Source organism: Mus caroli, unplaced genomic scaffold (genome assembly GCF_978045245.1).
Source record: "Mus caroli unplaced genomic scaffold, Mus_caroli_1 scaffold_7, whole genome shotgun sequence".
Lineage (NCBI taxonomy): Eukaryota > Metazoa > Chordata > Mammalia > Rodentia > Muridae > Mus > Mus caroli.
In genome coordinates, this window is record NW_028227262.1 from 114079557 (window position 1) to 114103854 (window position 24298).

Below are 24298 nucleotides of genomic sequence, written 5' to 3' on the forward strand. Positions count from 1 at the left end.
CTGGGTAGATTATTTACTAAGGGGAGGCTTAGAATGGGCTAAGGCAAGAGGCTGGCAAACTTCCCTTTATTTTCATAAATGACCATTTATTACATATTTTAGGACTTGTCAGCCATATGGTCTCTATCTCTATTGTGCAGTGACAGTCATAGATAGTATGTAAACAGCTAAACAGTTGAATGTGCTGTTTGTGTAAACAGTTGAATGTGCTGTTTGTGTTCCAGGAAAACTTTACTTACCAAAAATAGGCAGCGGGTTTGATTTGACCAATTAGCCAGATTTGTTCACCTTTACATAAGACTGAAGTTGGAAAAATGAATGCATCCAATAGACTAAATTTCTTCTTTATCCTCAAGATTTTGACATCTAAAATAAATAAGCTATATGACAAAAATAGAAATTTTATTTTGAGGGTTTTTCTAAAAATCCATTTTAGAAATCCTTATGGTTGAAAGATATTGAACTATTATGAAAACTGAAGCATAGGAAATCATGTGTGGGTAAATAGAAGAGATAGAAATTAAGCTAAAATTCTCTAAACTGAAAAGCATAGTCTCTAGTAAATGTGAACCTTAGGCAAGCGATGTGGGTTTAGTCTATGAATTGAGCATTAGAGATCTTTATGTATAAATGTGCAAACCAAAATTAACCTAAGTTCTTAAACTGAATGGAATTTCTAGAGAATCTTTTCTGCTGTTAAAATAGGAAAGTATTCTAGAATTCTCTCCCCAGCTCTGGAGCCAGTCCCATGACCTGGTTTGGTTTCTAACTCCACCAGTGAAAGAGAAGGCTAGTTAGCACAATTTTCACTGGTTCATTCATAATTAATTCAGCAAATACCAGTTAAGCACCTACAGTGCCTGCAATTGTATTAGGTAGGCATGAACACAACAAAAGTGATTGCTTCTAAGGATATGTGTTCTTTGGGGGCTTTGAGTGTTCAAGAAAACAGCAAATACAATGATTATATGGCTTCTGAATAAACTCTTTTTCTTAAATATATGAAATATGGATAAAACTTAGAAAGTAGCTTTACATTTTGGTAGTAAAATGCAACTCTTTAAAAACTAGATGATATATGAAAATCTATGATAAATTTATATTTGGTTCCAATAGAAAGAAAATTCAAAACTGTAAAATATCAGATTCAAATTAGAATTTCAGTTAAGAGAAAAGAATACATCTTCTTTGAATGCCCTATTGTATGTAAATAGTGAACACAGTGTGCATATAGATACACATATCATTTAACTACATAAAGGCTTAATTACCCTTTTCTTATTTATAGTCAGAGAAGTGGGAACTGAGTAACTTTCCCTAGCTCTCATAGGGAGAGGAGGACAGGAGGATTTCAGCTCAGATCTGAGTCATTCCAGAAGAGCATTCCTGTTTCTTTCCCATCATTATGTATTATACGTTTGAGAGCTACAAATGATGGGAGTAGGGATGAAGTCTTCTTCCTCCCTCCTTTCCATTTATTTCCCTCCCTTGTTATAGGTTTATTTACAAATACAACTTTTAGATCTGTGACCCATTAAATAGGATAGCAGATACTTTCCACGCTGCAAAACCTTTTCAGAAGGAATTGCAACTACAGATCACTGAGTTCATACACCCGTACTCCTATGACTATTGAATTTTTAGTTTTATACCACAAGTAAAATTTTTCCTTAAAAACAACTTACCATTTTATTTACAAAATATATGTTTGACTAATTACTTTTAGACCTCCTACCATCTAAAGGAGAAATTTTAACAGTTTAGCAAACAAACTGGCTATATAAAGTTTCATAATTTGAATTAATTGGTAATTTTGAATAAAAACATCCTAAGTTGAAGGAAATGCATAAGTAGGGGAATACATCTTCATGCGTTCTTCAACTATAGAAAGTTATCACTGTGGTTATGATTTTAACTAGTAATAAGAAACTATCCTTTAAAATATTTGAAGTATTTTAAGAGGCTACATGATTGTATATTATAATAATTGAGTTTCTGCCTAGTTGTGGGAATTTCTATTTGTTCTTTTAAATGAGTAAAGATTCACATTTTAGTTATATGCCAATTCTTACAAAACAAGGAATAGTTGGAGATATATATCATACCTTTTTTACTTTCTGTTGTTAGGGTTTTTTTGTATTAGAATGTTCAGATAAAGTATCAAAGCTTTTCACACCTCTTTTGACTACCCTCAAAAATAGATTTGATCTCATTGCTATGCTCTACAGTAACATCACTGGTACAGTCATATGATTCTTTGCAAAATTATTTCCTAAGGTAAAAGTATCAACTAATGAGGTAGATGGGGTAGAAAAATGAGGCACACCGAGGAAAAAGGTAGGCAATGATGGGCCAGAATATTCTTCTCAAAAGGATCTGTTTAAAAACCATTAAACACCCCGATGTTAAGGTATTCTAAATAGGACAGGAAATACTTAACACTAACTGAATGACTAGGAACATTGGCTCAGCTGCAGCATTGGTAAATTTAATACACTTGCTGTTTGGTTTCTACTCAGTCAGGTGTCCAGTGTTAATTTACACACTGTCCTATAAAATGGTCACACATAGCCTGCTTTTTAGTAGCTTTACTTTAGTCTCTTGTGATAGTACAATATGAACTTACATCTTAGATCTTGGTTTCACAAAGTATGCACATTTGGAATCAAAGGAAGAGAATTATTTGTTTCTTTTCCTCTGAAGAATGACCTAGAGAAAGTTATCAGTAAGAATCAGGTGGCCATTTAATTTAGAGCGTGTTCCTGTCTGTGATTCTGTTATTCAATGAACCTGGCCTAGTGTAGTTTAAGATCCATACAAGATCTGGGACATAAAGGAGAAATCTGTGGCACTTAAATGTATGCTACACAAGATTTGAGTGGTGCCTTTAAACAAACTATAGGATGTTTCCATTTGTGTTAGAGTAGTTTTTACACACACACATATGCCACAGATTTCTAATTATGTTTGTATTTCATGTAAGATCAGTTAGGAAAATAGTAGAGGCAGAGATTGAAGAAGACTGGGAAAATAGACCTAGTTAATATTGCCATCTTTTAATGGTGGCTATGCCTTCATCTGCTGGAGAAGCAGTGTGCTCGCTTCTTAGTACAGTGCTGTTTTCATCACTTTTCTTGCTTGTACACAGAAGCAATTTTAAAGTGTAAAGTTAGTGTTTCTGCTTTTTTGCTTTGATTTCTCCCTTGTCACTTACTAATATTCTTAGTTTTGCAGTTAAATATACCTAAACTATATGCTATCATAATCAAAGCCACAATAAAATCTGTTGAGGCTTGAAAGTAACATGAATCACAGTGGTCGAAGTAAAAGTTGTAGTCTGTAATCCCTGAGCCTTTAAAATCTTAACAAGATAAGGCACAGGTACTTGAAAATTTAATTCACGATGAAAGGTAAACTGCAGGGAGGTAAGTTCTTGATCACTCTGTTGGCTGAGTCCCTACAATTTATGCTCTTCTTAGGACACAAACTAATGGCACGCATCTTACATGCTTGCCTTTCCCAAAAGGCAGCTAATTCTTTGTCTCAGTCAGAACTTTGTTTCATCTCAAGCAAGTACCTTACTTACCCCAAGTGTTTGTTTAGTTAAATCAAGTAAGGTAGTATGTCTTTTCCTGATAACAAGTCTCACCTTTTCTAACCTTCGCCTTCTTTTATAAGTAAAATTTAGAATAACAGTGTATTTTTAAACAGCATTCTTACTTTGAAAGTAATTCTTTTTTTCTTACTTTATTTGGTGGTGGTGTGTTAAATCTGATTTGTTGAAGTTTGTCAGATGTTAAGTAAGGCTGTGGCCATTGTAGTGCTTTGTCTTTCAAGAACTGTTTGCATACCTACCCTTCAGTGCTCTAGGAGGAGAGAAAACAGAAGTTGCAGACTGATGTAATACCAAGAACCTTTACCCATCAGAGTTAAAAGGTAGCTGTAAATGTCTTGAATATCAGTGCAGCCTCCAACTAAGGCCCACAAGCTTGTTGGTACCCATGCGGTAGGTAGCAACACTTACCTGACTAGAAACCTGAAGCTTCTAAAATGTCATATTTAAATAACTAGAGAGATTCCTAACTTCTCAGAGGGTATGATTCTCAAGCAAGCTCTTGTACTGTTTATCTTGCTCTGGAAGACTGATGCTGATGCCAGAATTAGTTAAGTCTTGCCATCCCTTCTGTTTTCCAGAACTGTGTAGAACAGATATGAAGACTACCCTTACTACTTGGTAACATTTAGCAGTGAGTCCATCACAGGGAAGGAAATTTCCATATGAGATCCTCTGTAGAGTCTGGTACTAGCATTTGTGGCTTTACCCTTTTCTTGTTCATGTTTCATAGTATGTGATCAGGTGCGTTGATATTCCTGAATCACCTTTGGACTTCTCTCCGTGGTATCTTATTTTCAATTTATTTGATTTCTATTCTGACCTTTAGTCTTTAGCCCTATTTGTTTTGAGTTGCTTTTTTCTAATTATTTTGGTGAATGTAGAAAGGGCATTAACTTAAAGCCTTTCACCTTTCTAATACATTTAATGCTTTTCAGTGTTGCTTTGTAGAGGGCCCATCTAGAGACTGCTTTCTTTTTGTTTACTCAGTCTTTGCAGTGATATCACTTGTCAGCTAAAGTACGAATTGTAATACAAGTATGAAAGGAGAAAGGAGAAAGCTTAAGAACACTGCTCTATTTCATATGTATTGTGCAGTATTGTATTGCGAATACAACATTGTGATTCAGATGAATATCTTAAGAAAAGCACCTTACTCTGAGTACTTAATACAGATATTTCAATACAAGAATCTATAGAGATAATGCTGATATGAAAAGGGAATAATAATAATGGAAGGAAAATCTCATCCATATCCCCTGTTGACTTGTATCTCTGCATTTTTAAGTGGACCAAAATATAAGATGGAACAGCAAATCATCTTTATTTAAATTTGTTTCTAAACAATATGTATTAGGTTAGGCTGTATATTTGTTTCTATTTTCAATCATTCTGTGGAAACTTGCTTTAACCCAGCTTTGGATAGCCTTAGTTCAAGTATAAACTGGTTAGTGGAGTGCTTGCTCAACATACACAAAGTCCTAGGTTTTGTCCTCAGTTCCACATAAAACCAGGTGTGTATATCCACCATCCTTCGCTCTATAGTGAATTCAAGGCCAGTTTGAGCTACATAAGAACCTGTCTCATTAATTAATGGATAGGCTAGAAAAACAGGTGGGCAAACAGACAGATGGGTTAAACCAACACCAGTGGTCCATAAAAATGATACTTAACCTTTATTAAATATCTTGCTCTATTAAGAACTATGCAGCATTTTCATTTATCATTGTAGTTGAATTTTAAACAGGTTGGAGGGTACAGACAGTCTTAGTCTATCTTATCGCTAAGGAATCTAAGACTTAGGAAGTGAGGAGTCTCTGGTCTCGTAACATGAAAAAGTTGGAACACTGCCCATTCTCCTCCAGGGTTCTTAAAATACATATCTTTATAAGTGGATATTTTAAGTACCTGTTTTAACAGATTTCACCATTAGGTGTCACATGCTCCATTGGAGAACAGATTTTATATATATACACACACATATACATACATACATATATATAGTACTGTAACAAAACACCAATGAGGTTGTTAGTTGTCAAAGTTTTTAAGTATACTTTTATATTTTTAAAGTATATTTTGTGATGTTAGCTCAACAACAAAATCATACAACTACAAAACACTTAAATCACACATTTTTCAAGAACATCCTCATCATAAACTGTTTGGCTGTATTGACTTTAAGAACACCCTGTTAAAAGGCACTGCTTCCCACTGTAGTCTTAACTTAACAAAGGTTATTTTATCATCCATTAGCTCAGAAGAGAAAATTAATTTCTGATGAAACTCAGTCTTCTATAGCACCCATATATTTGAAATTTATATTTGGAGTTAGTGCTTTGGTTGGCTTATCCAGTTTAATCTCCACAACAGTGCTGTGAAAGCTAAGTACTTAGTTAGATCTCCACCTTAAATTATGAAAACTCATACATACAGAATATAAGTAACTTGCCTAGTGTTTAGTGTTGGTGAAATGTGTATTTTTAACTCAAAGTTCATACTAGGAAGAGGTAAAGAAGAAAAATTTGATCTCTGCTCCCAGAATTTGCATCCTGTTGAGAAAGAAGGCATATACATGTAAAAAGTGGCAAAAGCACTCTATGCCTCAGTGGTTGCTGCCGTTTTGAGGGAGGGAAAGCTTACCATAACTGTGAAAGATGATGTTGATAAGAGAAATCTTGAGTTTGGATGGACTTAGGGAATCTGTAGTGCATACATTAATGAGATGGAAGGAAAGGACTAGCCTAAGTGAAAGGGATGGGAATTGTGAAGGGCTTGAAAGCACAGCTTGTAATGGCTATGAAGTGTTAAGGCTTTGACATCTTTATCCTGGTTTTGGTTTGATGAATTGACTAAACTAAGTGCAAAGTTTTTTGAGTTATTTGTTGAGAAAATAAACTTTACGCATTTTGCTACTCTGTAAAACCTGAAATCTCCCTCCAAAAGGAAGTAAATTTGAATTAGAAACATCATAGTGCTCTAGAAAAGGAGTGGCATTCCATGGATACTTTGTTACTAAGTGAACCACATTTTAAAAGGATTGTTTTAGCTTCACATTTGGTGTGTGAAGTGTCCCTTATCCTAGGATAGTTTGAAGACTAGAAATTATGTATATAGCGTGGTACCACAAATAACATGTTGGTCACTAGAAAAGTTAACGTCTTAACATTATGTCCCCTATTATCAAGAGTAAGCCATAGTCTCTGGTAACTGTGTGACCATTAGTTTCTTTGTTTTTGTTTATAGAACCCTAATATTTTCAAATTAGGTCATCTCCACACAGTATGTGGTAAGCTACCTGCATTGGAAGCCATGCCTGGTTTTGTTCACCATTGTTAACCCAGTGCCTACTTTACTATACCACCTTAGTAAATACTGAAAGAATGAAGTGAATTCTTTATAAGTATCATTTCTGATAATGATACATGTCATAAAAAATACAAAATCTCAGTACTTAAACTTACAGTCTTTGGTTACATATTGGCAGTATGCTGACTGAACTCATTAGAAGTAATGGAACACAGTGTTATAATTCATTGCATTTAGCATTATGTATTGTTTTCAGCTTATCTATTCATAACTTGAGTGCCATATGTTATTGTGACTTCTTTATGTTTTCATTTCACTTTGCAAAAAAATGCAGGGTTTTTTTAAACTCTTTAAAGAAGTTAAAAAAATATCAGATGCCTCAGCATTTTCCTATAGGTATAAATGTCATTTTTGTTTAAAGGGAGAAGATGTCAACCGGACACTAGAGGGTGGGAGGAAGCCTCTTCATTATGCTGCAGATTGTGGACAGCTTGAAATCCTGGAATTTCTGCTGCTGAAAGGAGCAGATATTAATGTATGTACCAAACGTATATTATATTTACTGTATATAATGTATGCCACTCTAGAAAAATTTTGTTATATGCTCTAGGAAATTGTTTGCTGTAGGTCTGTGAAATAGTTACTTTTAATAATATAGTCCTACACTTTTTTTAAGCTAATGAACTATTTGCTACCTTCCCCTTAGCTGTTGCTTTTCAAGTTCTAAACCTTGCCAAGTTGACACTGTAGGTAGTAGATGCTATCATGTACTAAATCATAGAACCCCGAAGTGATAGGCTACACTAGCCTGCACTATGGGGCAAGTGTGAGGAATTCATCAGGCAGGAGCTGTCATCTCCTGCCTTGAACACTCTATAATTTAAGGATTTATGACGTTGTTTTGGTGATCATGATAGTCAAAGAGATGACTTTTCACCACATCAGGTGATTGGGCCTAATTTGGCATTCTTCTCTTCCTCCTCATTGGCATTTTGACCCCTCTTCTTCTTCTCTGAATCACAATGGCATTTCTACAATAGTGGAAAAGATAGGTTCAGAGAAACTAACTTGTCACATCAGTGGCAGATAAAAGATTTGAGCTTAGGTCAGATTTCTACTCCATCCTGACTCCTGAGAAAAGACATTGCTTTTGTACTTTGGCTTCTTGATCATTTTTAAGGTGCCAGAAACTTTTTTTAAAGTAGGTAAAATAATCTCTTTGATATTCTATAGGCTCCAGATAAGCATCATATTACCCCCCTTCTGTCTGCTGTCTATGAGGGTCACGTTTCCTGCGTGAAATTGCTTCTGTCAAAGGTAAGGTCAATGTTCATTTTTATCACTTATTTTAAAACTCTCACTACTTTGTAACTGTTTAAGCTAAATGTGGCTTCAGGGACAGAAAACTAAAGGCAGTATCCAAAATTGAGAACAGCGTTAGTTACAATAACTGGCTACAGGCTGTTGGCTTCCAGTTTGTGATGGCTAACAAGCTTGGACTAGTTTCCTTCATAAGAAAATCTTGTTAGGCAGAAAAAGTCAACTAAAGGAAGTGATGAAAACAAATGTCGTCATTGTGGAGGAGTGTAATTTGCGTACTGGCACAAGGCTATGGACCGTGGGTTTGAGATTTTACACTTTATTTTCTGTAATCTATACTAAAAAGGTATCAGAGGTGTTTTCTATATACCTAGTTTGTTGATGTGATTAAGATAGTGATGAGTCTGGGAGCTTTCTGATGTTTTCATCTTTGTTAATACAAACTATGGTACAGGATCCAGGCTTAGGAGTAACCAGTTAGTAGCAACCTTTCTAGCTGTGTCCTATGCTGTAAGAGAAGAAATATCTATAGAGTAAGTTTCTGAGCTTGCATCTTGTGATCATACATGGGGCTTTATATTACTCCCTGCTAAAAGAAAGCAGCAAGGAATACAGGGGAAGCTAAGTTAGTTAATGTGTGTAAAGGTTTGTTAATTTCCTGACACAAAATATCTACATAATCAGTGAAGAGTAATTTTTATTAATAACTAAGACCAAAGGTGAGCTTTACATTTTTGTTGCTTGAGTTTTAATATAACAGAGAGAGAGAACTGGGTATGATAAAGCACTTTTTTTTTGTTTTTTTGTTTTTCGAGACAAGGTTTCTCTGTGTAGCCCTGGCTGTCCTGGAACTCACTTTGTAGACCAGGCTGGCCTCCAACTCAGAAATCCGCCTGCCTCTGCCTCCCGAGTACTGGATAAAGCACTTTTAACTTAACACTTACTACCTCCTTAGAGCTCTACAGTGTGGCCTGTAACATTAGTGTGAAATTCTACCCTTAGTTTCATATCAAACAAAAACTAGCTATCTGTAATTGTGTGGTTTTCATTCTTTTGTATTCTGGAAGTCTATTAACATTTTAATGGGTATGGACAACAAAGACCTTCAAAGACCAAAATAAAAAAAGTGGTATTCCTTGTGCCATTATAGTCAATCTAGTGTCAGTGATAATGAATAGTCTCAAAGATTTTCATACATTATCATTGTCCAGTTTCATCCCTCAGGATTTTTTTTCCTTGTTTCAAAGATTTATTGCTAAGGGCTACAAATACTGATTCAAGATTCATGAAAGATTTATTCCAATAGTAATTAAACTATTTATAGTAAAGATACTTAAACCCAATTTAGATAGACTTCAGAAAAGTTTTGCTGGTTCATGTAACTAACTGTACAGTTGAGGCAAAGTTTAATCCTGGATTTATGCCACATAGCATGATTTTTTTTTTCCATATTTTTCTTCTTCAGCATTGACTGAATGTCCATGGCTTAAATGTCTTCTAGCTAAGTATAATAGCTAAAGAAAGTGGGCGGAGGAGGCAGGGTCATTCTTCCACTGATCTTCTCTCTTCAGCGAAGTGTTTTGTTCTCTGAAAATAAAAACCTCTGGGATCCTTTTAGATAAGATTATTTATTAAACTCAGTATTTTCTTTCTTTCCTCTTAGCTGTTTTTTAAATAGAACTTTTTTTTTTCTTTCTGATATACTTGGGTTTTTTTTCATAGGAAAACAAAACAAGACAGAGTTACCCTCTGGTCCGTATTTAATTTCAAATATGTTTCTTCAACTTAGATGTATGTTTGTAAGTTTCCATTGGTAAAGAATGTTCTACAACAGGGAATTCTTAAAAGATAAACTTGATCTCCATACTATGGTGTCCTACTAATTTAGCTTTATAAATATGTGCCATGTTGCCAAGTTATTGAATTGTCTTAACTAGTTATTTTATATTCTTTTGGATCTAGTCCTTGTTTTGTTGTCAAATGACATTAGAGAAGTCTGTATTAACAGGTTAGTTACAATTGTAACTAACAATTGGAGCTGGTTGTCTTAGGATTTTTTTTTTAATATGTAGTAAAGTAATGGAGAAAAATTTAGTTCTGCTTTCTCAAAATTAATTACTGTGCTTTTATAATTGTATGAGCTTTTTTAATGGACATGCTATAGTTCTCTTAGTGCCCCCCTCCCTTCCGCCCCCCCCACCTCTGTCTCTCTGTCTCTGTCTCTCTCTCTCTCTCCTCTCTTTTAGATCAGTAGTGTTCCTTTAGAAAAAAAAAATGTTTTTTTTGAGCAGCCCCTTGGCCATGAAACTTAGGTACATTTCAAGTCCCTGCATATATGAGTCACCAGGAAAATATCTGGTATATTTTTATTCAAATTATTCACTCACTCAAGCCCAGTAGATAGATTTAGTTTCAAATAGTTTTTAGGGCCACTGACTGACTCTCAAAGAATCTTACCATGCCTTTCTCGGTTGCCTTATTTTAAGGAGAGATTGCACCATAAAGAGACTGCAGCATGCTTTAGTTAAAGAATTTACCCTGTAATAACTGAAAAACTGTTATGATAGGTTTATAAATCTCATATACAAATATGCCATTATGAATGTATTACTTTCATCCATTTAGCTCTTTCAAGCTGGAGTACATCATTATTATAGATGGTTTCTGTTGGTGAACTGTACTGTATATTGTAATACCAATTTCTTCTCAGTTCTACTTTTCAGTAGATCTGGCTTTAAGCAAATTCCTTAGCAGCTCATCATCTTACCTTTTGTAACGTGGCTCCAGTACTCATCACATGCAGCCCATAAGAGGATAAAAGAATTCACAGCTAAGTAACATTCTCAATGTGCAAATACTGTTTTGAGTGTTTAAAATAGATCAGGTCACCTAATTTATCCCAACAATCCTGCAAAATAAGAATGACAGAAAGACCCGGGGATCCATCCCATAATCAGCCTCCAGACGCTGACACCATTGCATATGTGTCTTAGTCGGGGTTTCTATTCCTGCACAAACATCATGACCAAGAATCAAGCTGGGGAGGAAAGGGTTTATTCGGCTTACACTTCCATACTGATGTTCATCACCAAGGAAGTTCAGGACTGGAACTCAAGCAGGTCAGAAAGCAGGAGCCGATGCAGAGACCATGGAGAGATGTTCTTCACTGGCTTGCTTGTTCTGGCTTGCTCAGCCTGCTCTCTTATAGACCCTAAGACTACCAGCCCAGAGATGGCACCACCCACAAGGGGCCTTTCCCCCTTGATCACTAATTGAGAAAATGCCTTACAGTTGGATCTCATGGAGGCATTTCCTCAACTGAAGCTCCTTTCTCTGTGATAACTCCAGCTGTGTCAAGTTGACACAAAACTAGCCAATACAATACACCAGCAAGATTTTGCTGAAAGAATCCTGATATAGCTGTCTCTTGTGAGGCTATGCCGGGGCCTGGCAAACACAGTAGATGCTCACAGTCAGCTATTGGATGGAACACAGGGCCTCCAATGGAGGAGCTAGAGAAAGTACCCAAGGAGCTAAAGGGGTCTGCAACCCTATAGGTGGAACAACAATATGAACTAGTCAGTACCCCCGGAGCTCGTGTCTCTAGCTGCATATGTAGCAGAAGATGGCCTAGTCGGCCATCATTAGGAAGAGAGGCTCCTTGGTCTTGCAAACTTTATATGCCTCAGTACGGGGGAACGCCAGGGCCAAGAAATGGGAGTGGGTGGGTAGGGGAGTGTGGGGAGGAGGGTATAGGGGACTTTTGGGATAGCATTTGAAGTGTAAATGAAGAAAATACCTAATTTTTTAAAAAGATATTAATTTAAAAAAAGAATGACAGAAAGGACACATTTTTTTGTTGGGAAAACTGCAGAGGAGTGAGGAAACTTGCCCACGTTCACCCAGCTGATAAGAAGGTGTCTTAGTTCATTTTCTGCTGGTTTTTAAACAAAATGGCACAACTTGTTTAGTTTATAATGAATAGGAATTTAGTTGACTCTTGGCTTTGAAGGCTGGGGAGTAAAAGCATATGGTACTATAACCTTCAAGAACCTTTGTGCTACATTATCCTTTGTCAAGTTGACAAACAAGAGTAACCATCACAGGGCCATGCATTCAAACTGTAACACTGTGGACATTGAAACTAGCCTAGTTTGCCTCCAGTTCTAGCTACTACATTTTAACCTAATACATGGTCTGTGTACGTAAGCTATTTGCTGCAGTGCCTAGCACTCTAAATTGATAGTGAATACTAAGACTAGTCAGGATTGATAGACTTATCAGAATAAGGAAGACTTGCTGCTGTCAGGAATTGAGGGGTCCTGAAGCACACTTCATGAAAGAACTTTGTTTCAAGGATCAACACACCTTTCTCTAAAGCTTAGACTACTTACTAGAAGCGCTCAATACTTAATGTCCTTGGAGAAGAAACGGAAAGATGCATTTGTACTTATCCCATCCAATTTTCATGAACAAAAAAGTTATGTGAAACCTGCTAATACTCTTTTTATTCTCCCTAACAAAAGTTTACATTAAAGACATTAACATCTCATCTCACAAGAAGTAATGCACATCATTATATCTGCAACTGGAAATCGACAGTAGTCACTGTGTCCAAATAATCAAATGAAATGTAAGATTGTGCAACACTGCTCTTATGAATGGTGTCTTATGGGTAGGGGGGGGTCTTACAGGCATAAGTAGCTACTTGGAAAGCTTTTGAACTTCTTGACTCTTAAAAGCTAAGTGAGGTTGGAGCTGGAGGGAGATATCAGTAGAGTACTTGCTGTGTAAACATAAGGACTTGAGTTCAGATCCCTAGTAACCACATAAAAGCTGGGTCTAGCAGTGCTCAATTGTAATCTCAGTAATTAATTGTACATATACAAATGTGCCATTATAAATGTATGACTTTCATCCATTAAGCTCTTTCAAGCTAGAGTTATTATTATAGATGGTTTCTGTTAGTGAACTGTATTATGTACTTAATACCTATTTCTTCTCAGTTCTACTTCTCAGTAGATCTGGCTTTAAGCAAATTCCTTAGCAGCTAGCTCATCATCTTATCTTTCTAATCCAGAAAGCATACAACATGACCTCTAGCTTCTACACACATGTAAACATACTCAGCATACACATACCATATTTAAAAGGCTAAGAGTTTGTTAGAGTTGATTGTGTAGGAAGACAAGGAGTAGCTGAGACAATAGCAGCAACACTTAGCCCACCAGGTCAACTAGAACTTTTAGTAAGTACTGTAATTAATTGTAGTGTGTCATTTCTCCATTCCACAGTGAGTATAGTTACAGGCAGGATAGCACAAATGGAGACTCTTAGCCTTAAAGTTCAGAGACATACATTGAAGACCTGGATCAATAGCCTAAAACCAGTAACCCAGTTAATAGTCTTCATGCTTTAGAACACTGAGGATCAGAGAATGTAGTGATCGTTCTGTTTTTAATACAGTGTTTGCCTCCCTGATGTACTTGTCCATTTGATCCTGTTCTGTTGCCAGCTAGACTGTGAAGTAGGAGAAATCATCCCCTCTCTTCAGTGCCCTACAGCATAGTAAAAACTTTCTATGAAGGGCCAGATAGTAAATATTTTAGACTTTGTGGGCCATATAGTCTGTTTATACTACTCATCTGTGCTACCACATCACCAAAGCAGCCATAAACTACTTATAAACGAGTGGCTAGAAGCTTTAATTAGCAAAACTACATCTGTAGCAAAACTACATAATTGAAGTTCAATCAATATTTGTTGAATTAACTTATAAATTGTCTTTAAAATGTTTGAGTATTGATGTAGCTCAGTGGTACAGCACTTCCCTTTAAATAAGCAGCTCTTAGTTACACAAAATGTGTGTGTGTGTGTGTGTGTGTGTGTGTGTGTGTATGTGTGTATGTGTATGTGTTTTCTCAGGTTTCAACAGATGATGCATCCTGTCTCTGTGTGCATTTTCTTGTGTCAAATACAAAAGGAAACTCTGATCCTAACATTTTTGCAACAAAAATAATGGTTAATTTTCAACTAAGTATAGCAAAGAACTTTATGAGCTTTATAACTGGAAGCTCCTTATAATTTGCTGACTGGCTTGTCTTAGGGTTTTACTGCTGTGAACAGACACCACGATCAAAGCAACTCTTATAAGGACAACATTTAATTGGAGCTGCCTTACAGATTCAGAGGTTCAGCCCATTATCATCAAGGTGGGAGCATGGCAGCATCCAGGCAGGCATGGTGCAGGAGGAGCTGAGAGTTCTACATCTTCATCTGAAAGCTGCTAGCAGAATACTCACTTCCAGACAGCTAGGATGAGGGTCTTAAAGCTCACACCCACAGTGACACTCCAACAGGGCCATACCTTCTGATAGTGCCACTTCCTGGGCTGAACATATATAAACTATAACAGTCCTTAAACAAGTCTCTTCTCTCTGAATTCAGAGCCCCAATCTATAAAGTAGTTAGCAGTACCTTCTTTACAACACTCCTGTGAAAAATATAAAGGAGGATTTTCTGTAATATTATATTAAAAATCTTGAGCTACCAAAATGTAAATGTCATAATAATGTTTAGTATTAAATTAGATGTCATGGGGCTATTGTCTCAGCTGTCTTTATATGATGTACCCTGTATTAATATGCAAATTAAATTTCTACCAAGTTCTGTACCAATAAATAAAATTTTACAAAATATGTAATTTCATATATTTGAATAGTTTTTAATGTTACTAAATACCAAATGTATTTCTAGTAGTCTCCAAAATGGAATGGTATCTGTAAGTTCCTTGGGTAGGTAATATTTAAATACACATTGAAACAGTTATAGTTTCTTAGGATTGCAGTATTCTAATATAGTAGGAACTGGCATATACTTGGGTAAGATAAAGACCCTGTCATCATGAAATACAGCCTAGGTCTATAAAGGTGCCTGATACTCCAGTGAGGAATAAGAAGAGTGAGGCTCAGTTGTAACAGAGCCCCCCCTGCTATCAGACTCTAAGCAAGACTGTGTCTCAGCCAGGCGTGGTGGCGCACGCCTTTAATCCCAGCACTCTGGAGGCAGAGGCAGGTGGATTTCTGAGTTCGAGGCCAGCCTGGTCTATAAAGTGAATGCCAGGACAGCCAGGGCTATACAAGGAAACCCTGTCTCGAAAAAACCAAAAAAAAAAAGACTGTGTCTCAAAATAAGATGCCTAGTAGTTACAGTTCAAGGCTGAGCCACTGGCTCTGATAGATAGATAGATAGATAGATAGATAGATAGATAGATAGATAGATAGATAGATAGATAGATAGATATTAATTATCATCAGCCCACCATCTGTACCCTGCCAACCTAGTGGTCTTATGGTTCCAGAGTGAGTATTGTACCTGCAGGAATTATTTGTGTTTGAAAAGGAACATGGGCAAGGGAGTTGAGAATGTTCTTCTGGGCTTTTACTGAGAAAAGAAAGAAAAGCATAAGAGAAGCTGAAATTAGACCAGGTGGCCACCTCTAGCTTAAAGGGAGCCTTGCAATTCCTTTTTTTTTGACCAGTGTGTGAAGGAAAATAGAGATAAAGAAGTTTGACTGGCCTCCAAGAGAGCCAGCATATAGTGTTCAGCACAATATACATGATAACACATAACAACATGCAATGGACAACAGAAGCAGGAGCCAGCTGCCTGGACTCAGACAGACTCACAGACAATAACAACTGAGTAGGAGCCAATTGAAGGGAAGAACAAATTATTTGTTGTTCCTTTGCATTTTCAGTTGATAGGATAATTAATATCAAATAAAAGAAAATACACTGTTTTTATTTAAATACCAGGAATATATAATAGAACAAAGTGAAGTGCATCGTCAGACCTCAGAGACCTTATTTTCTAAAGGCATAAACCTTCATTTGAGATAGTAAAAAGTACTTTAGAAAAAGAAAATAGAAAAGGCCTTTGTAATTTTTTTTAAGTTTTTCCTTCTTTTTTTTTTTTTGGTTTTTTCGAGACAGAGTTTCTCTGTGTTGCCCTAGCTGTCCTGGAACTCATTTTGTAGACCAGGCTGGCCTCGAACTCAGAAATCCGCCTGCCTCTCCTCCCGAGTGCTGGGATTAAAGGCGTGCGCCATCACGCCCGGCCAATTTTTTTTAAGTTTTAATTATTAGGGTAGAAAACTTCTTGAGGGTATTATATATGTTTTTCTTAAGCAAAGTAAACATAGCATGATTAAATATTTCTTTGAAGATTTATCATCGATATCATCCTGTTTGGGACCTTTTGCTAGGCCTTGAGAATGCAGAGACTAAAAGGATTGGCTCCTGCTACAGCATATTTACCGGGTAAAGGGACAAATTTTAAGAAAAGATGTTAGTTTATTTTAGAAGATATTGTGAGATTTGATATAGATAAATTTCAAAGCAGACAGATAGGGAGGGAGAGTAAGGCTTAAAATTTAAGGTAGGTTGTTCAAGGTGAGGAGAAAGGTGGAAATTTTTGATTGATTTTCTTAGGTGAGAGTTAATATGTAAAAGCGGAGGGAACTGAAAAAAGAAGTCAGATATTCTCTTGGAGTTTAGGGAATTGTGTTCAGTAAAGGGTAGCATTAAAATACCATGTACCACTAACATAACTTGTAAGTCAGTCAACAGGAGCTCAGAAACTTGGAGAGTGTCTTCTTAAGAGAATCGTCATTCATGGCAGAAGCTTAAATGAAAAAAGTTTCAGGCACAAGATGGAGACACCAGGAAGTACAGTAGGTAGGGTTTTAGAAGCTACATGTAGCAACAACAACAGGTAATATTCTAGTTTGCTTCCTGTTGCTGTGATAAACACCATGACCAAAAGCAACCTAGGGAAGGAAAAGTTTCTATAGTTTACACTTCCAGGTAATGTTACATCATCAAGAGATGTCAGGGCGGGCTCCAATGAAGGAATTGAAGCAGAAACCATGGAGAGACACTGCTTTCTGTGTCTCTGGCTCATACTCAACTAGCTTTCGTATACAACTCAGGCCCCATCTGCCTTGGGATGATGCCACCCACAGTAGTCAAGATAATCTCTCATAGATATAGCCGTAGGCAGTCTGGTCCAGGTGGTTTCCTCTTCCCAGAACACTCTAGGTGTGTCAGGTTGATGAAACATAAGCAGGTAATAAAGAGTTTGTTTTGGCTTTTTATTATCTGTCTTCATTCTCCTTTATGAGGTCACCATAAGAGGAAGGCTCTTAGGAAAGTGAAGATTGTCTGAATTGTGTGATGGATGGATGTGAGTAGTCTGAATGGCATGATAAAGCATAAAACCAGATAGGAAACTATTGCATCTAAGTCAAGATCCTTAAGATAATGATTGTAATGGAAAAGCAAGGGTGGATGGGAAATGTTATGATAGTGCAGACTTTTAGTAACTGCTTATGTAGAAAGTCAATAAGAAAAACTTTATAGTGTGTTCACATTTCTAAGTTCTTCATCATGAGAGAGAACACTGAAAAGGAGTGTGCTCGTAGAGAAAAGTGACAGGCTTGTTTTAGGATAAGTTCTTCACCGTGGAAGTAAAGGTTGGCTTTACTTGAGATAGATAATGAAAAGCACCTGAGCAAGTGGTGCGGCAATCTGTGTAGAACGGGGTCATACACAGGACAGCCGAAGAGCATGGAAGGAGTTAGACAAGAAGGAAGGAAGGGCGGGCCAGACAGCAGAGAATTCAGAGATCCTGTCTTGAGAATGGGTATATTGGGTTAGGAATTTGCCTGTCCTTACCGCTCAGATACAGTAACACCTAGTGAACTCAGCATTCAGAGAACGTTACTACTATATTTCAAAGTATTTTTAGAGCAGTTTAGGTCAGTTGCAAGTTGTGTGCTGGGTTAATTTTTCCTCCTCTTTTTTTTAAAAAAAGGAAAAGAATCTCAGGTTTTAGTCCTCATATTTCATTTCTCTTTCAGACACTACAGCTGAATATCCTTTTAACTTGGGCTAATGACATGTGCACAGAGAGTGTGTGCCATCATCATCTAAAGTGGGCTAGCTGTGCTGCTGCCCACCTCAGCCCCCAGCCCCCAACCTGTCCTAGCCACCATCACTCCTAATCTGTTACGCTAGAGGCAGGTAGATGTACACCACCTTTCCATCAAAGGGACACAAAAAGAAATCATAGGAGGACAACAAATGAAAGAGCCCGTATCCTTAGATAACCTTCAGAGACAAATCTGTCTTGAAGTACTTATCTCAAGTAATTAAACATTGTCAATACATTTTAACTTGGAGAGTCCACATACTGTTTTTACAGACTAGAATATAATAGTTAATCCTAAAGCACCCAAAATTTGTCAAGTTAAAAGACCCCCAGAGAGAATGACAGGCGAAGCCAGGAGAGTGTCTAATGATAGTAGTACTTTATGGGAAATGATATGTCATGAAAATGTGTGAAGAAGCCTACATTCAAATAACTATTTAAATTTGCAAAGAAAATGATGCACTTAAGTATAAGAAAGTGGGAATCTGAGAAAGAGGGTGTTGGTAAGCTAAGATTCATCTCTGTAGCAGGAAATCAAAGCTAGTAACTCAAATAGTACAGGAATATATTATCTAAAGCTATGGAAATGTTCACATAACTAAAAATGAATGCACAAAAATGACTTGCTTCATCAAGAAAGGAATGGGGCTAGATATACCCAAATTATCCAGTAACTTTATTAATCTCAAAAACTACTTTCCTTAATATTCTCACCCATGCTGAAATGGTTCATAATTTTTTATGTTATTGTAGGATTGATGTTTAATGTCATTTAAAATACTAATATTAGTTGTATCTAGCCTATAGCATTAAAAGTATTTTGTCAGCTAAATAATGGCATAATAGAAGTTTACTTTAGCCGGGCAGTAGTGGCGCATGCCTTTAATCCCAACACTTGGGAGGCAGAGGCAGGGGGATTTCTGAGTTCGAGGACAGCCAGGCTACACAGAGAAAACTCTGTCTCGAAAAATGAAAAAGAAATTCACACTAATAGGAACTTTTTGAAAAGCTGTTGGTCAGGTGAGAGAATTATTGAGAACCTGAGAAGTGGAAAACTTTGAAGAGCAAGGATCTTTCAGTTGTTTGCTCTGGGTGAAGTTGACCACGGTTAAGTGAGCTCCAACTCTCTATGGTCACCCCATAGGGTCTGATTTGATGCTTGGTCCCTGGTTGGTGGTAGGAAAGATTAGTAGATGTGTAACCTTGGAGGAGATTGTCACTGCAGTTGGGCTTTGAAATTTCCAAAACCCACACCATTCCCAATCTCTCACTCTGGATTTATGAATCAGATGTAAGTTCTCAGCTACTCCTCTAGTGTCATGCCTGCTATCATTCCTTCCTACCATAATGGTCATTGACTAACTCTAAAACTTTAAGCAAGCCCCAAATTAAATGCTTTTTTCTATAAGTTGCCTTGGTCATGGTGTTTCTTTACAGCAACAAAACAGTAACTAAGACAGTTGTTTTGTTTCTTATAATTTCTAACACCAAAAAAGTGCATTTTAAAATATTTTGATCTTAGTATTATGTATGTGAGTATAGGCATGCACGTGTTATAGCTCAGCGAGAAGGACAGAGGACAACTTTCCAGAGTTGGTTCAGGCCTTCCACCATGGATTCTAGGGATCAGAGTATAAAAAAGGCCTATGCCACATAGCCGCCTCTGGCACTTGCTGTTCCCTAGTGTGAGTTCAGTTAAAGAAGGTTCTCTCCTCTCTTTTTCAGGGTGCTGATAAGACTGTGAAAGGCCCAGATGGACTGACCGCCCTTGAAGCCACTGACAACCAGGCAATCAAAGCTCTTCTCCAGTGATAGATGGATGGACGGACTGATAACTTGGGAAGGATGACTCTCCTGTGGCCTCACACTGCTGCCTGTCTGTCTGTCACTTTCTATCTGCCAGCTTCTTCAGCTAAATACTTTAAGAGGGTGAAGGGAGAGAGAAATTCATAACAAATCAGACTGCCAGGGGAGGGGAATAAAACGTGTTTTGGAGGAGCAGCGGGGAATCTGATGAGACTTTTACTGGGATTCCTGATCAAACCAGCCTGTTTTTCATTTCCAGTAAAATATACAGCTTATTCCCAAGGGAGGCAAAAATACAGTCTATTGGAATCATTGGACCTTCTCAGCTCCCTAGCTAATTTATTAATTAGTGTATTGAAGGTCTGACTATACAAGGCCAACTCTACTTATTTGGTAGCCCTAGCTGTGAGCAGTAGTGGCTGCTGTTATGTCAACATAGGGTGCTGAGATAAGCAATTAGCTATAGCCTTCTGCCTTAAGAATGCACTCTCCTGGGGGCTCCTGGCTAGTTAAGAGCGGTTAGTGACCAAAATCTCTCTAGAATGACGTTAATCTTTATGTAAGAGCTTAGATAAGGTAAGGAGCAGCGCACTCCTGAATTGCTGGATGACTAAACTTTGGATTTTCTCTCCCCTTTCACATCAATTCCATGTCTCTTTAGATAAAACTGACTAGTTTTATTTATAAAATGTTAAATTCTAGGAGCCTAAAGGAGGAATCATTCCAGTAGGCTTATTTCTTTTTTTTTCTCCTTTAGACTCAGACACATTTATATAACATTGAAACACTTTGAGACTCCTTCTGGTAGTAAAGGAGATTTAAAAATAAAATCATAGCCATAAGCGTGTTAGTATCTTATAGAGAGAACAGTTGTCTTAGTACCTATGGCGTTTCTTCATTTGCTATTTGAGTGAGCCAGCCTTCGTTGTGTTTGGAGAATGAAGAATATTCTTTGGAATGCCTCTCAAAAACCCACCATGGATGCTGATTTTATAGTGCACCAAAGGTATCACTGGGGTGAGATGTACTGTATTTGGACAGATGGGACCTCATCCCTTCAAAAACATTCTTGTTACCAGGTTCTCCTGAGCTGGTAATAGACTCTTGCTGGGCCAATACCACCCCACCTGCATGGTGTTTTTATCTTAACAATCATTCTTTGCATACATGTGACAACTTCAAAATGCATTCTGTGTTCTTATAATACAGTGCCCTAAAATGGTATTCCTAGGACCTGCAGATAAGAGAAGCTTATCTCTAACTTTCTTTCATGAACAATAAAATGAATTAAAACATACAACCTTAAATTTGATGGCCTACACTTTAAGTATTAATATGTCTTTTGCTTTTATTTTGCCATCTGTACAGGATTACAAAAACTATTAGAATCTTTCCATAGCCAATCATGCAATAATTGAATGTACCTCAAATTTTTAAAGGGTAGGTGATGGGATAGGGACTTATATTCACATTAGGGATAATAATATTAAAAACCTAACTGATTTTTTTAAGGCATTGTAGCATTATATAGCAGGGTTAAACTATTACTAAGAACAATCAGCCTGGCTAATAACTATTAATCAGTTGATAATTGGTTGGGGTGTGTGTGTGTGTGTGTGTGTGTGTATGAAAGAGAGAGAGTGTGTGTGTGTGTTCTCCCATGAACTCTTTTTTATCCTGTGGCTTTTTCACTTTCAACTAGCCTGCCCCTGTAGTTTTTCTATGTCCAAGAAAACAATCACAGAACAGTAGTTTAAATACTTTGATATATTTGGCTAACTCTGCTGTTTTAATGCAGCCTACTAGAGTTGGATATCCTACACTTAATCTTAGCCAAAAGGCCAAGCAGCTATAGAGTTGGACATTCTGCTAGGAAGTGGAAGGCACATGATCAGTCTATGAGTCAATATAATGCAACAGGGTGTTTTGAGACCTTTGTTTTCACCTCTTGGCATACTACTATTTTAAAGGCTTGAATTTTACCCTTTACACAATTTTCAATTTTTCTTTCAAAGTGTTCTGTTATAGTTGGCTATTGCAGAGTGTATATTGTCTTATCATTCCAGAACTTGGGTCTGCTTTCTACAGTCATTATGGTACCAAAACCATATGATTCTTTGTACAGTTTATCCCAGTGTTCCTTGTAATGAAGTAGAGGCTATTTTGCCTTCCCCCCCCCCTTTGTTGGCCATTTTGTAAACCCATAGCTATGAAGTGATTGCTTGAGAAAATAGCATATAAACATAGACTAGGATAGACTGACCAGGATGGTTTACAGTTTCTTTAAAAAAATAATAAACAAAAATAAACAAAAAAAAAAAAACTAGGTTATTTATAATGTATTTCTGAACCACTTGGCAGAGAAATTCATGACACTTAATGTTAATATTTTTGAATAAATGAAGCTAAAATGTCTGCTTTTGGTACTACACGCATTAATAAAAGGTTAAGTTTTGTTTTCCACTGAAGTACTATTTAACATCTCAGAAAAAAACCCTGCATGTTCTATAGTTTTATATTAAAATCCATCATTTCATATGCACTGTATCAAAAACAGGTAACTTGCCTGTCCATTGTTAGCGTACTAACAGGTCTGCCCACCCCCACCCTCACCCCCAGCTTCATGCCAGCATATGTAGATTTGAGTTCTGACACAGCACTTGCATATCCCTTGTAGTTCTGTGCACAAGCTCACCTTTCCAGAACCAGCTGGGCGCAGAAGAAAGGCAGTAACTACAGCATGTGAAAGCTCAAACAAGTAGCCTTCTAGTCATTTCTTTCTTTCCCCAGCCAGATAAAAGGAGCTTCAATATATGTGTACTTGATTTTTATTCACTTCTGCTGAGCTGCTGTTTCCTTCATGTAATATTGTATACTGGGTTGTGTATAGAAGAAGCTGGTAAGAGTGCCCTCCTTCATAAATAAGCAATTGCAGTGTTTTGCATGCAAATTTTAAAAAATTTAAATTGTCCTGATTCTATTTTGTAAATGGAGAAACAATCTTTCTAAGCAGTATGGAGGAAGACTAGTGCTTTGTGCACTTTTGGTATATTTGAGTTCATGTTTCCACAATGTCATTCCCTTGACACAGTTGGGTTTCTCATAAGTATCCTAGTTCATGTACATCCGAATGCTAACTAATACTGTGTTTAAGTTTCGTGTTGCAAGAACAAATGGAATAAACTTGAATTGTGCTATAGATAACATGTTAGCAACATATTTATCCCCAGTCACTGTTGCCTTCCTTTCCAGACTTCCTTAACGATATGAAAAGCTTGACTAACTTGAGATTTTAATACCATTTTATCCTACTTCTAGAAGAAATGAAGAAACCAAATATTAAAGAGCTAACAATAATAGAGGCTGCTCATAGAAAAGCTTTTTTTTTTTTAACTTCAATATAAGTTTTCTGATACACATTGTGGCTGTATATGGGTCCAGGAAGCCTCCTAGTTAACTGAGAACACGACACAGCCAGTAGAGCATCAGAGTTTTGATTAATGTTGAACATAGGATGATGGGCTGTGCTCCTGAGCCTTTCATTGCTCAGGTTGCTGCTTGTTTCCTAGAGGACTACATTTTAGAGTGTACTTTTCTGCTTGAATGCTCTCTTTTTTTAATCTCAAAACTGTACCAGATTATAGATGAAATTGGTTTGATTCTATTGAAGTCTTGTTGATACCAGAAGACTTATTAAAGGTATCCATTAATTACAATCAAGAAACAAAAACATGTAAGTGCTAAGATACTGCAAGCCCTGTTGTTGGCTAAAGTATAAACAGCTGATATAGCATAGGGTAAATATTCAGAAATTTTTTTCAGATAAAACTTTCATTTTAAGAATCAAAGTCTATACAAAGAGGCTTCAGTCTGATTACATGCACTATAAAGGGAATGGAGCCTCTTATATAACACTTTAAGAGCAAACTGGTAGGTGTGGGTGGAAGGCATACCTGCAAAGAAAAGTGAATTTAACACATCATTTCTTTTGTCTTTAGAGAGCAGCTACACAGAACTTTCCCACTGCACAGTATAGTATTGTCCTCTGACTTCTCCATCTGTCTTCAGGGTCTCTGAACGTGGTTCCTAGCCAGCCACATTGCCACAACTTTAGAAATTATGATATAAATGCAAATTTAACAAATCCCAACCGAGACCTATTTAATCAACTTTGGGGCTGGACTTCTGGGGGATTTTGGTGTACACCGAGGAGAAAGAACCCTGAAAAGAGCCATAAAGAGAGAACTCATTAAATAG

The 24298-nt window shown here is 36.9% G+C and overlaps 1 protein-coding gene across 1 annotated transcript in view; it reads left to right on the forward strand.

Moving 5' to 3' along the window:
* The window catches only part of Mtpn (myotrophin), a 32283-nt gene extending 9019 nt beyond the window's left edge, over positions 1-23264 (forward strand). Inside the window, exons 2-4 of the mRNA XM_021164932.3 lie at positions 7344-7457; positions 8156-8239; positions 19961-23264. Coding sequence (XP_021020591.1) covers positions 7344-7457; positions 8156-8239; positions 19961-20047 — 285 coding nt within the window. The 3' untranslated portion in view covers positions 20048-23264. The remainder of the gene's footprint in view (positions 1-7343; positions 7458-8155; positions 8240-19960) is intronic.
* Positions 23265-24298: the final 1034 nt, after the last annotated feature.